The sequence below is a fragment of the Zonotrichia albicollis genome, chromosome 1 (genome assembly GCF_047830755.1).
Source record: "Zonotrichia albicollis isolate bZonAlb1 chromosome 1, bZonAlb1.hap1, whole genome shotgun sequence".
NCBI classification, from domain to species: domain Eukaryota; kingdom Metazoa; phylum Chordata; class Aves; order Passeriformes; family Passerellidae; genus Zonotrichia; species Zonotrichia albicollis.
This window is the reverse complement of record NC_133819.1, coordinates 155340909-155354548: the sequence shown is the minus strand read 5'-3', so window position 1 is coordinate 155354548 and position 13640 is coordinate 155340909. Positions and strand designations below refer to the sequence as shown.

At 41.6% G+C, this 13640-nt stretch overlaps 1 protein-coding gene across 1 annotated transcript in view; it reads left to right on the top strand.

Annotated features, from left to right (window-relative positions):
• Nucleotides 1–13640, top strand: part of CPSF1 (cleavage and polyadenylation specific factor 1) — a 168648-nt gene that overhangs the window by 191 nt on the left and 154817 nt on the right. Inside the window, 2 exon segments of the mRNA XM_074558745.1 lie at nucleotides 2375–2594; nucleotides 8010–8041. Coding sequence (XP_074414846.1) covers nucleotides 2451–2594; nucleotides 8010–8041 — 176 coding nt within the window. The 5' untranslated portion in view covers nucleotides 2375–2450.

Sequence of the window (13640 nt, the reverse complement as noted above, 5' to 3'; positions counted from 1 at the left end):
GGGGTTTTGAGGGGGTTTTAGGGGGGTTTGAGGGGGACTGAGGAGTGCAGGGGGCGGTGGAGGGAGATGGGGTGGCTGAGACGGCTGAGGGGAGTTTTAGCGGGTCCGTGAGGGGAAAATGGGGGAATGAGGGAGGGGATTTTAGGAATCATTTGGGGGGATCTGAGAGGAATTTTGGGGATGCATGAGGAGGAAATTTGTGGGATTGAGGGGGGAGATTTTGGGGGTCTGAGAGGAAATTTGGGGGGTCCATGAGGGGAAAACGGGGCTGAGGAATTAGGGATTATTTGTGGGGATTATCTGCAAAATCTGAGGGGAAATTTGGGGGTCCCTGAAGGGAAAATGGGGCTGAGGAATTAGAGATCATTTGTGGGGAGTTTCTGAAAAATCTGAGGGGAATTTTGGGGGTCCCTGAGGGGAAAATGGGGCTGAGGAATTTGGGATTATTTGTGGGGATTATCTGCACAATCTGAGGGGAATTTTGGGGGTCCCTGAAGGGAAAATGGGGCTGAGGAATTTGGGATTATTTGTGGGGATTATCTGCAAAATCTGAGGGGAAATTTGGGGATCCATGAGGGGAAAATGGGGCTGAGGAATTAGGGATTATTTGTGGGGATTATCTGCAAAATCTGAGGGGAATTTGGGGGGTCCATGAGGGGAAAATTGGGGAAATTTGGGGGATGCATGAGGGAGAAATGGGGGGGACTGAGGGGGGAACTTTTGGGGGGTCTGAGGGGAAATTTGGGGGATCCATGAGGGGAAAATGGAGGAGAGGAATTAGGGATTATTTGTGGGGATTATCTGCGAAATCTGAGGGGAATTTTGGGGTGTCCATGAAGGGAAAATGGGGCTGAGGAATTTGGGATTATTTGTGGGGATTATCTGCAAAATCTGAGGGGAAATTTGGGGGTCCATGAGGGGAAATGGAGGGGAGGAATTTGGGATTATTTGTGGGGATTATCTGCAAAATCTGAGGGGAATTTTGGGGGTCCCTGAAGGGAAAATGGGGCTGAGGAATTTGGGATTATTTGTGGGGATTATCTGCAAAATCTGAGGGGAATTTTGGGGATCCATGAGGGGAAAATGGGGCTGAGGAATTTGGGATTATTTGTGGGGATTATCTGTAAAATCTGAGGGGAAATTTTGGGGGTCCATGAGGGGAAAATGGGGGGAACAGATGGGGGAAATGGGGAGGGTCCTGTGAGGGCTCTGAGGGGGAATTTGGGGGGTCTGTGAGGGGAAAATGGGGGGAAATTTGAGGGGTCCTTTGGGGGTCTGAGGGGAAATTTGGGGGTCCATGAGGGGAAAATTGGGGAAATTTGGGGGATGCATGAGGGAGAAATGGGGGGGACTGAGGGGGGAACTTTTGGGGGGTCTGAGGGGAAATTTTGGGGGTCCCTGAGGGAAAATGGAGGGGAGGAATTAGGGATTATTTGTGGGAATTATCTGCAAAATCTGAGGGGAATTTGGGGGGTCCATGAAGGGAAAACGGGGCTGAGGAATTTGGGATCATTTTGGGGGATTATCTGTGAAATCTGAGGGGAAATTTGGGGATCCATGAGGGGAAAACAAGGCTGAGGAATTTGGGATTATTTGTGGGGAATTATCTGCAAAATCTGAGGGGAAATTTTGGGGGTCCATGAGGGGAAAACGGGGCTGAGGAATTTGGGATTATTTGTGGGGATTATCTGCAAAATCTGAGGGGAATTTTGGGGGTCCATGAGGGGAAAATGGAGGGGAGGAATTTGGGATTATTTGTGGGGATTATCTGCAAAATCTGAGGGGAATTTTGGGGGCTCTGTGAGGGGAAAATTGGGGAAATTTGGGGGATGCATGAGGGAGAAATGGGGGGGACTGAGGGGGGAACTTTTGAGGGGGTCTGAGAGGAAATTTGGGGTCCATGAGGGGAAAATGGAGGGGAGGAATTAGGGATTATTTGTGGGGATTATCTGCAAAATCTGAGGGGAAATTTGGGGATCCATGAGGGGAAAATTGGGGAGACTTGGGGGATGCATGAGGGAGAAATGGGAGGACTGAGGGGGGAACTTTTGGGGGGTCTGAGGGGAAATTTGGGGGATCCATGAGGGGAAAATGGGGCTGAGGAATTAGGGATCATTTGTGGGGATTATCTGAAAAATCTGAGGGGAATTTTGGGGGTCCCTGAGGGGAAAATGGAGGGGAGGAATTTGGGATTATTTGTGGGGATTATCTGCAAAATCTGAGGGGAATTTGGGGGTCCATGAGGGGAAAATGGGGCTGAGGAATTTGGGATTATTTGAGGGGATTATCTGCACAATCTGAGTGGAATTTTGGGGCTCTCACCCCCCCAATCCCCCATTTCTCACCCCAATTTCTCCTCTCTCTCTCTCCTCAGAGCCCCCCCAGCCCCCCAGGAGGATTTGGGGCGTTTTTGGGCCGTTTTTGGGGTGTTTTTGGGGCGTTTTGGGGCCATGTACGCCGTGTACAAGCAGAGCCACCCTCCCACGGGCCTGGAGTTCTCCCTTTATTGCCATTTCTTCTCGGCCGCCGAGCGGAACCTGGTGGTGGCCGGGACCTCTCAGCTCTTCGTGTATCGGCTGAACCACGAGCCTGAGGTGAGGCCCCAAAAATGAACCCCCAAAAACCAAAATAACCCCAAAAATGAACCCTCCACACAGAAAAACCAAAATAACCCCAGAAATGAACTGCCCAGGAAAAAACACCCCAAAAACTTCCCAAAATAACCCAAAAAATGTCCAAAATAACCCCAAAAATGAACCCCCAAAAACCGAAATAACCCCAAAATAACCCCAAAAATGACCCCCCAAAAACCAAAATAACCCCAAAAAATGAACTTCCCAGGAAAAACACCCCAAACTCCCTGGGAAAAAACACCCCAGAAATGTCCAAAATAACCCCAAAAATGAACCCCCAAAAACCAAAATAACCCCAAAAATGAACCCCCAAAAACCAAAATAACCCCAAAAATGAACCCTCCACACAGAAAAACCAAAATAACCCCAGAAATGAACTGCCCAGGAAAAAAACACCCCAAAAACTTCCCAAAATAACCCCAAAAAATGTCCAAAATAACCCCAAAAATGAACCCCCAAAAACCGAAATAACCCCAAAATAACCCCAAAAATGACCCCCCAAAAACCAAAATAACCCAAAAAATGAACTTCCCAGGAAAAACACCCCAAAAATGAACTCCCTGGGAAAAAACACCCCAGAAATGTCCAAAATAACCCCAAAAATGAACCCCCAAAAACCAAAATAACCCCAAAAATGAACCCCCAAAAACCAAAATAACTGCAAAAATGAACCCCCCACACTAAAAACACCCCAAAAATGTCCAAAATAACCCCAAAAATGAACCCCCAAAAACCAAAATAACCCAAAAATGAACCCTCCACACAGAAAAACCAAAATAACCCCCAAAAACCAAAATAACCCCAAAAATGAACCCTCCACACAGAAAAACCAAAATAACCCCAAAAATGAACTCCCCAGGAAAAAACACCCCAAAAATGTCCAAAATAACCCCAAAAAATGTCCAAAATAACCCCAGAAATGAACCCCCAAAAATGAACTGCCCAGGAAAAAACACCCCAAAAAACTCTCAAAAATAACCCCAAAAATGAACCCCCAAAAACCAAAATAACCCCAGAAATGAACCCCTCAGGAAAAAACACCCCAAAAACTGCCCAAAATAACCCCAAAAAATGTCCAAAATAACCCCAAAAATGAACTCCCCGGGAAAAAACACCCCAAAAAATGTCCAAAATAACCCCAAAAATGAACCCCAAAAACCAAAATAACCCCAAAAATGAACCCCCAAAAACCAAAATAACCCCAAAAATGAACCCCCAAAAACCAAAATAACCCCAGAAATGAACCCCCAAAAACCAAAATAACCCCAAAAATGAACCCCCAAAAACCAAAATAACCCCAAAAATGAGCAGCTCCCCCCACCAAAAAAACCCCCAAAATAACTCTCCAAAATAACCCCCAAAAATGAACCTCCCCACAGAAAAAATCCTCCAAAAATTCTCCAAAATTTCCCCAAACCTGACTCTCAAAATCTGATTCTCACTGAAAAATTCCCCAAAAACTCATCCAAGAAAAACCCCAAAAAATCCCAAAATAACCCCCAAAAATGAACCCCCCACAGAAAAAATCCTCCAAAAATTCTCCAAAATTTCCCCAAAGATAATTCCCCATAAAACTGATGTTCCCACAAAAACACCCAAAAACCCCTCCAAAATAACCCCAAAAATGAACCCCAAAAATGATGAACACCCCCAAAATAACCCCCAAAAATGAGCAGCTCCCACAGAAAAACCCCAAAATAACTCCCCAAAATAACCCCCAAAAATGAACCTCCCCCAGAAAAAATCCTCCAAAATTCTCCAAAATTTCCCCAAAAATAATTCCCCATAAAACTGATCTTCCCACAAAAACACCCAAAAACCCCTCCAAAATAACCCCAAAAAATGAACCCCCCACAGAAAAAATCCTCCAAAATTCTCCAAAATTTCCCCAAAAATAACTCCCCATAAAACTGATCTTCCCACAAAAACACCCAAAAAACCCCTCTAAAATAACCCCAAAAACCCCAAAATCTCTTCAAAATAACCCCCAAAAATGAGCAGCTCCCACACAAAAACCCCAAAAATTCTCTCCAAAATAACCCCAAAAATGACCCCCCAAAAACTCTTCAAAATAACCCCCAAAAATGAGCAGCTCCCACACAAAACCCCCAAAAATTCTCTCCAAAATAACCCTTAAAATGACCCCCAAAAAACTGATCCTCCCCCAAAAAATCCCCAAATGACCCCAAAAAATGAACCCCCAAAACTGAACTCCCCAAACCAAAAAAACCCAAAAATTCCCTCCAAATTTACCCCAAACTGACCCCCAAAAACTGATCCTCCCAGAAAAACACCCCAAAAACCCCTCCAAAATTACCCCAAAAATGAACCCCAAAAATGATGAACACCCCAAAATAACCCCCAAAAATGAGCCCCAAAAACCTGAATGTCCAGAAGAACAACCCAAAATAACCCCAAAAATGAACCCCCAAAAACCAAAATAACCCCAAAAAATGAACCCCCCACAGAAAAAATCTTCCAAAATTCTCCAAAATTTCCCCACAAATAATTCCCCATAAAACTGATCTTCCCACAAAAACACCCAAAAAACCCCTCCAAAATAACCCAAAAAATGAGCAGCCCCCAAAGAAATCCCCAAAAATTCTCTCCAAAATAACCCCCAAAAATGAGCAGCTCCCACACAAAAACCCCAAAAATTCCCTCCAAAATAACCCTAAAATGACCCCCCAAAAACTGATCCTCCCCCAAAAAATCCCCAAATGACCCCCAAAAATGAACCCCCCCAAAAATAAAATCCTCCAAAATAACTCCCAAAAATGACCCCCCAAAAATGAGTCCCCTGCAAAAAAAACCCTAAAAATCTTCTCCAAGATTACCTCAAACTGACCCCCCAAAAACTGATCCCTCAGAAAAACACCCCAAAAAACCCCTCCAAAATTACCCTAAAAATGAACCCCCAAAATGATGAACACCCCCAAAATAACCCCCAAAAATGAGCAGCTCCCACACAAAAAATCCCCAAAATAACTCTCCAAAATAACCCCAAAAATGAACCCCCAAAAACCAAAATAACCCCAAAAATGAGCCCCCCACAGAAAAAATCCTCCAAAAATTCTCCAAAATTTCCCCACAAATAACTCCCCATAAAACTGATCTTCCCACAAAAACACCCAAAAAACCCCTCTGAAATAACCCCAAAAATGACCCCCAAAAACCCCAAAATCTCTTCAAATAACCCCCAAAAATGAGCAGCTCCCACACAAAAACCCCAAAAATTCTCTCCAAAATAACCCCCAAAAATGAACCCCCAAAAAAACTGATCCTCCCCAAAAAATCCCCAAATGACCCCCAAAAATGAACCCCCAAAAAATCCCCAAAAATTCTCTCCAAAATAACCCTAAAAAAAAAATTCCTTTTTTCCATTTTCCCCTTTTTCTCCCTTTTTTTCCCTTTTTTCCACCTTTTCCCCTTTTCTCTCCTTTCTCCTCTTCCCCCTTCTTTGCAAATTTTCCCTTTTCCTCCCTTTCCCTCTTTTTTTCCATTTTTCCTTTTCCCTCCCTTTTTTCCCTTTTTTCCCTTTTCTTCCCCCTTTTCCCCCATTTCCACCCATTTTCCCAATTCCCCTCCAGTTCCCCCATTCCCTCCCCCAAAATTCCCTTTTTTGCCCTTTTTCCTCCTTTTCCCCCTTTTTTTCCACATTTTCTCTCCTTTCTCCCCTTTTTTCAGATTTTCCCCAATTTCCCCCCTTTCTCCCTTTCCCCTGATTTTTTCTCACCCAATTTCCCTGAAATTCTCTTTCCCCCTTTTTCCCTCCCCTTTTCTCCTCTTTTTCCCCCCTTTTTTCCAATTTTTTTTTTCCATTTTTCCCCCTTTTTTAATTTTCCCCTTTTTCTCCATTTCCCCCCTTTTCCCCCAATTTCCCCATTTTTGCCCTTTATTCCCTCATTTTCCCCTTTTTCCTATTTCCTGCCCTTTCCCCCCCTTTTCTCTCCTTTCTCTCATTTCCCCATTTTCCCCATTTTCCCCATTTCCCCATTTCCCTCTTTTTTCCCATTTTTTCCCCATTTTCCCCTTTTCTCTCCCTTCTCCCATTTTACAGTTTTTCCCTTTTTCCCATTTTCCCCATTTCCCCCCTTTTCTCCATTTCTCTCCTTTCTCCCATTTTACAGTTTCTTCCCTTTTTCCCATTTTTCCCATTTTCCCATTCACCCCCATTTTCCCCCATTTCCGCCTTTTTCCCCCTTTTCCCTTTTCTCTCCTTTCTCCCATTTTACAGTTTTTTCCCTTTTTCCCATTTTTCCCTTTTTTTTTCATTTTCCCCCTTTTCCCCCTTTTCCCCCTTTCCCCCTTTTCTCTCCTTTCTCCCATTTTCCCCCCATTTTCCCCCATTTCCCCCTTTCCCCTTTTCTCTCCTTTCTCCCATTTTCCCCCCATTTTCCCCATTTCCCCATTTTCCCCTTTTCTCTCCTTTCTCCCATTTTACCTTTTTTCCCCATTTTCCCATTTTCCCCTTTTTTCCTATTTTCTCTCCCTTTTCCCATTTTCCCCCATTTCCCCATTTCCCCATTTTCTCCCCTTTCTCCCATTTTCCCTTTTTTCCCCATTTTCCCATTTTCCCCTTTTTTTCCTATTTTCTCTCCTTTTTCCCCTTTTCCCCCATTTTCCCCTTTTCTCTCCCTTCTCCCATTTTACAGTTTTTCCCTTTTCCCCATTTTTTCCCTTTTCCCCATTTTCCCCTTTTTTCCCATTTCCCCTTTTCCCCTTTTCCGCCTTTTCCCCGTTTCTCCCCTTTCTCCTATTTTACCTTTTTTCCCATTTTCCCCATTTCTCTCCTTTCTCCCATTTTACAGTTGTTTTCCCTTTTTCCCCATTTTCCCCATTTTTCCATTTTTTTTCATTTTCCCCCTTTTTCCCCCATTTCCCTTTTCCTTTCTCCCATTTTACTCCATTTTTCCCCATTCCCCATTTTCCCATTTCCCCCCATTTCCCCATTCCCCATTTCCCCATTTCCCATTTCCCCATTTCCCCATTTCCCCATTTCCCATTTCCCCATTTCCCCATTTCCCCATTCCCCCATTTTCCCCATTTTCCCATTTCCCATTTTCCCCATTTCCCCATTTCCCATTTCCCCATTTTTCCCCATTTTTCCCCATTTCCCCATTTCCATTTTCCCCATTTCCCCATTTCCCCATTTTCCCCATTTCCCCATTTCCCCATTTCCATTTTCCCCATTTCCCCATTTCCCCATTTCCCCATTTTTCCCCATTTTTCCCCATTTCCCCATTTCCCCATTTCCCCATTTTTCCCATTTTTCCCATTTTTCCCATTTTTCCCATTTTTTCCCATTTTCCCCATTTTTCCCCATTCCCCATTTCCCTTTGTGCTCACGGCTCCATTTCTTTGTTTCCCTCCCAGGCCCCAGGAAAAGCTGACAGGAATGGGGGTGAGTGACTCCATCTGGCAATTTGGGGAATTTCTGGGAATTTCTGGGAATTTCTGGGAATTTGGGAATTTCTGGGAATTTTTGGGAATTTTTGGGGGAATTTTTGGGATTTTTTGGGAATTTTTGGAGGAATTTCCTGCATTTTGGGGATTATTTTTCCCTTTTTTTCTGCCTGATTTCCTCATTTTTTGCACAATTCTCTCATTTTTTTGGGGTGATTTTCTCTTCTTTTTTCCATAATTCTCCTATTTTTTGTGGTGATTTTCTAATTTTTTTATAATTCTCCCATTTTTAGGGTGATTTTCTATTTTTTTTTCATAATTCTCCCATTTTTAGGGGGAATTTCCTCCTTTTTTCATAAAATTCTCTCACTTTTGGGGCAATTTCCTCCACTTTTTGGATAATTCTGCCATTTTTGGGCTGATTTTCTCTTCTTTTTTTCCATAATTCTCCCATTTTTTGGGGTGATTTTCTTATTTTTTATAATTCTCCCATTTGGGGGTGATATTTTTATTTTTTGGGATAATTCTCCCATTTTTTGGGGTGATTTTCTCCTTTTTTGGCTGAATTTCCCCTTTTTTTGGGGAGGTTCTCCCCATTTTTGAGGTGATTTTCTCCCTTTTTTGGGGTGATTTTCTCTTTTTGGATAATTCTCATTTTGATGTGATTTCTCCCCATTTTTGGGTTGAATTTCCCCCATTTTTAGGGTGAATTTCCCCCATTTTTAGGGTGAATTTCCCCCATTTTTGGGTTGAATTTCCCCCATTTTTGGGTTGAATTTCCCCCATTTTTAGGGTGAATTTCCCCCATTTTTGGGTTGAATTTCCCCCATTTTTAGGGTGAATTTCCCCCATTTTTGGGTTGAATTTCCCCCATTTTTGGGTTGAATTTCCCCCATTTTTAGGGTGAATTTCCCCCATTTTTGGGTTGAATTTCCCCCATTTTTAGGGTGAATTTCCCCCATTTTTGGGTTGAATTTCCCCCATTTTTGGGTTGAATTTCCCCCATTTTTAGGGTGAATTTCCCCCATTTTTAGGGTGAATTTCCCCCATTTTTGGGTTGAATTTCCCCCATTTTTAGGGTGAATTTCCCCCATTTTTGGGTTGAATTTCCCCCATTTTTGGGGTGAATTTCCCCCATTTTTAGGGTGAATTTCCCCCATTTTTAGGGTGAATTTCCCCCATTTTTGGGGTGAATTTCCCCCATTTTTAGGGTGAATTTCCCCCATTTTTGGTTGAATTTCCCCCATTTTTAGGGTGAATTTCCCCCATTTTTGGGTTGAATTTCCCCCATTTTTAGGGTGAATTTCCCCCATTTTTGGGTTGAATTTCCCCCATTTTTGGGTTGAATTTCCCCCATTTTTTGGGTGATTTTCCCCCATTTTTGGGTTGAATTTCCCCCATTTTTGGGTTGAATTTCCCCCATTTTTGGGTTGAATTTCCCCCATTTTTAGGGTGAATTTCCCCCATTTTTGGGTTGAATTTCCCCCATTTTTAGGGTGAATTTCCCCCATTTTTGGGTGAATTTCCCCCATTTTTAGGGTGAATTTCCCCCATTTTTGGGTTGAATTTCCCCCATTTTTAGGGTGAATTTCCCCCATTTTTGGGGTGAATTTCCCCCATTTTTAGGGTGAATTTCCCCCATTTTTGGGTGAATTTCCCCCATTTTTGGGGTGAATTTCCCCCATTTTTGGGTTGAATTTCCCCCATTTTTAGGGTGAATTTCCCCCATTTTTGGGTGAATTTCCCCCATTTTTGGGGTGAATTTCCCCCATTTTTGGGTTGAATTTCCCCCATTTTTGGGTGAATTCCTCCCATTTTTAGGGTGAATTTCCCCCATTTTTGGGTGAATTTCCCCCATTTTTGGGTGAATTTCCCCCATTTTTGGGTTGAATTTCCCCCATTTTTGGGTTGAATTTCCCCCATTTTTGGGTTGAATTTCCCCCATTTTTAGGGTGAATTTCCCCCATTTTTGGGTTGAATTTCCCCCATTTTTGGGTTGAATTTCCCCAATTTTTAGGGTGAATTTCCCCCTTTTTTGGGTGATTTTCCCCTTATTTGGGACAATTTCAATTTTTGGGATTGATTTTCCCCATTTTTAGGATGATTTCCTCCCTTTTTGGGCTGATTTCCTGATTTTTGCATTGATTTTCCCCTTTTTTAGGGTGATATCTTAATTTTTGGGACAATTTCTCCCCTTTTTTGGGTTTATTTTCTCTGTTTTTGGGCTGATTTTCTCATTTTTGGGGTGATTTTCTCCATTTTTGGGGTGATTTTCTCCCATTTTGGGCCAATTTTCCCCTTTTTTGTGTTGATTTTCCCCTTTTTGAGCCCCTTCCCCAAACCCTCCCCAATCTCCCCCATTTCCTCCCAATCAACCCTAAAACCCCCAAATTAATTACTTTAATTACATTAATTACATTCATTACATTCATTACATTGAACTCCACACCCACCAAAAAAACCCCAAATATTGAAATTCTCAATTTTGGCCGTGCAGAGCTTTGAGAAAACCCAAAAAAACCCCAAACAACCCCAAAAAAAAAATCAAAAAAAGCCCCAAGAAACCCCAAAAAGCCCTAAAAAACCCAAAAAAAAACCCCAAAAAACACAACAAAACCTAAAAAACCCCAAAAAACCAAAAAAAACCCCCAAAAACCCAAAAAAAACCTCAAAAAAACCCCCAAAAAACCCTAAAAAACCTCCAAAAAAGCCCATGAAAAACCCCAAAAAAGCCCTGATAAAACCCCCCAAAAACCCCAAAAACTCAAAAAAAACCCAAAAAAACAAAAAAAGCCCCAAAAAACCCCAAAAAGCCCAAAAAACCCCTCCAAAAAGCCTAAAAAACCCCCAAAGAAAACAAAAAAAACCAAAAACCCCCCAAAAAAAACTCCAAAAAACCCCAAAAAGCTGCAAAAAAACCCCCCAAAAAAACCCAGAAAAAAAACCAACAAACCCCCAAAAAAACCAAAAAAATCTCCCAAAATCCAAAAAACCTCCAAAAAAAACCCCAAAAAATCCCCAAAAAATCCTAAAAAAACACCAAAAAATCCCAAAAAAATCCCCAAAAAAACCCCAAAAATCCCTCAGAAAAAGCCCTTAAAAAAACCACCAAAAAATCCCAAAAAAACGCCAAAACATCCTCCAAAAGAAACCCCCCAAAACCCCAAAAAAACCTCAAAAAACCCCCGCAAAACACAAAAAAACCCCCCCAAAAACCAAAGAAACCCCAACTCCCCCCAAAAAGAACAAATAAAAACCTCCAAAAAAGCCCAAAAAATCCCAAAAAAAACCCCAAAAAACCCCTAGAAAACCCCCACAAAAACCCCCAAAAAAACCCCAAAACCCTCCAAAAAACCCAAAAAAAACCCATCCCCAAAAAACCAACAAAAACCCCTAAAAAACCCAAGAAAACCACCCCAAAAAACTGTAAAAAAAGCCACAAAAATACCCCAACCCCCCCCAAAAACCCCAAAAACCCTCCAAAAAAAATCCCAAAGAAACCTCCCAAAAAAACCAAAAAAACCCTTAAAAACCCCTCAAAAAAAGCCCTAAAAAAACCCCAAAACCCCCCCCAAAAACCCTCCAAAAAAAGCCCTAAATAAACCCCAAAAAACCCAAAGAACCCCCCAATAAAACCTCCAGAAAAACCCCCCAAAAACCCAATAAAACCAAAAAAAACCCTCCAAAAAACCTCCAAAAACCCCCAAAAAACCCAAAAAAACCCCAAAAATCTCTCAGAAAAAACCCTACAAAACCTCCAAAAAAAACCCCAATAACCACAAAAACCCTCAAGAAAACCCCAAAAACCCCCAAAAAAACCCAAAAAAAACCCCCAAAAATCCTCAAAAAAATCCCCTAAAAACACCATAAAAACCCTCCAAAAAACCCCAAAAAACCCCAAAAAACCCCCAAAAACCTCCAGAAAAATCCCAAAAAAATCCAAAAAACCCCCCCAAAATCCCTCAGGAAAAGCCCTAAAAAACCACCAAAAAATGCCCCAAAAATGCCCCAAAAAATCCCCAAAAAAACCCAAAAAACCCCCAAAAATACCCCCGAAAAACACCAAAAAAACCCTCCAAAAAACCCCTAAAAACCCTAAAAAACCCCAAAAGAAACCCCTAAAACCCCCCCAAAAAACCCCCATAAAAGCCCAAAAAAAACCCCAAAAAACCCTCAGAAAAAGCCCTAAAAAAACCACCAAAAAATCCCAAAAAATCCTCAAAAAAATCCCTAAAAATACCCAAAAAATCCCCCCCCAAAAAACGCCAAAACATCCTCCAAAAAAGCCCCAAAATACCCCAAAAAAACCTCCAAAAATGCCCAAAAAAAACCCCAAAAAACCCAAAAAAACCTCAAAAAAAGCCCTAAAAAACCACCAAAAAAATCCCCAAAAAAATCCCCAAAAAATCTCAAAAAAATCCCCCAAAAATCCCCAAAAATCCCTCAGAAAAAGTCGTAAAAAAACCACCAAAAAATCCAAGAAAAAACCCAAAAAACCCCAAAAAAACAAAAAAAACCCCCAAAAATCCCCAAAAATTCCTCAGAAAAAGCCCTAGAAAAACCACCAAAAAATCCCCAAAGAATCCCTAAAAAAAAAACCCCAAAAAACCACCAAAAAACCTCCAAAAAAACCCCCAAAAACCTCCAAAAAATCTCTAAAAAAAAACCCAAAAAACCCCCTAAAACCCAAAAAAACCACCAAAAAATCCCCGAAAAACCACCAAAAAATCCCCAAAAAAACCCAAAAAAACCCCCAAAAAATCCTCCAAAAAAATCCCCTAAAAACACCCCAAAAAACCCCCAAAAAACCCTCAAGAAATCCCCAAAAAATCCCCCCAAAACGCCAAAAAATCCCCAAAAAAATCCCAAAAGAATCTCAAAAAAATCCCAAAAAAAAACCGCTGAAACATCCTCCAAAAGAACCCCAAAAATCCCTCCGAAAAAACCCCAAAAAACACCAAAAAATATCCCAAAAAATCCTAAAAAACCCATAAAACCCCCTAAAAATGCCCCAAAAAATCTCTCAGAAAATGCCCTAAAAATCCACCAAAATCCAAAAAAAATCCCCAAAAAATCCAAAAAAACCCCAAAAATCTCTCAAAAAAACCCAAAAAACCTCAAAAAAACCCCAAAAAACCCCCCAAAAAACCTCCAAAAAACCCCAAAAAATCACCAAAAAATCCTCAAAAAAAGCCCTAAAAATCCCAAAAAAACCCCCAAAAATCCCTCAGGAAAAGCCCTAAAAAAACCACCAAAAAATCCCCAAAAAAATCCCAGAAAAATCTCAAACCCCAAAAATCCCTCCCACCAAAACATCCTCCAAAAAAACCCCCAAAAAAAACCCACCAAAAAACCCCAAAAAATCCTCAAAAAAAACCCCAAAAAACCCCAAAAAACCCTCAAAAAATCCCCTAAAAACCCCCCAAAAAACCCCCCAAAAAACCCAGAAAACCTCCAAAAAACCCCCAAAAAAACCCAAAAAGCCTCCAAAAAAACCTCAAAAAGCCCCCAAAAACCCCCAGAAAAATCCCCAAAAAACCCAAAAAATCCTCAAAAAAATCCCCTAAAAAATACCCAAAAAATCCCAAAAAAACGCCAAAA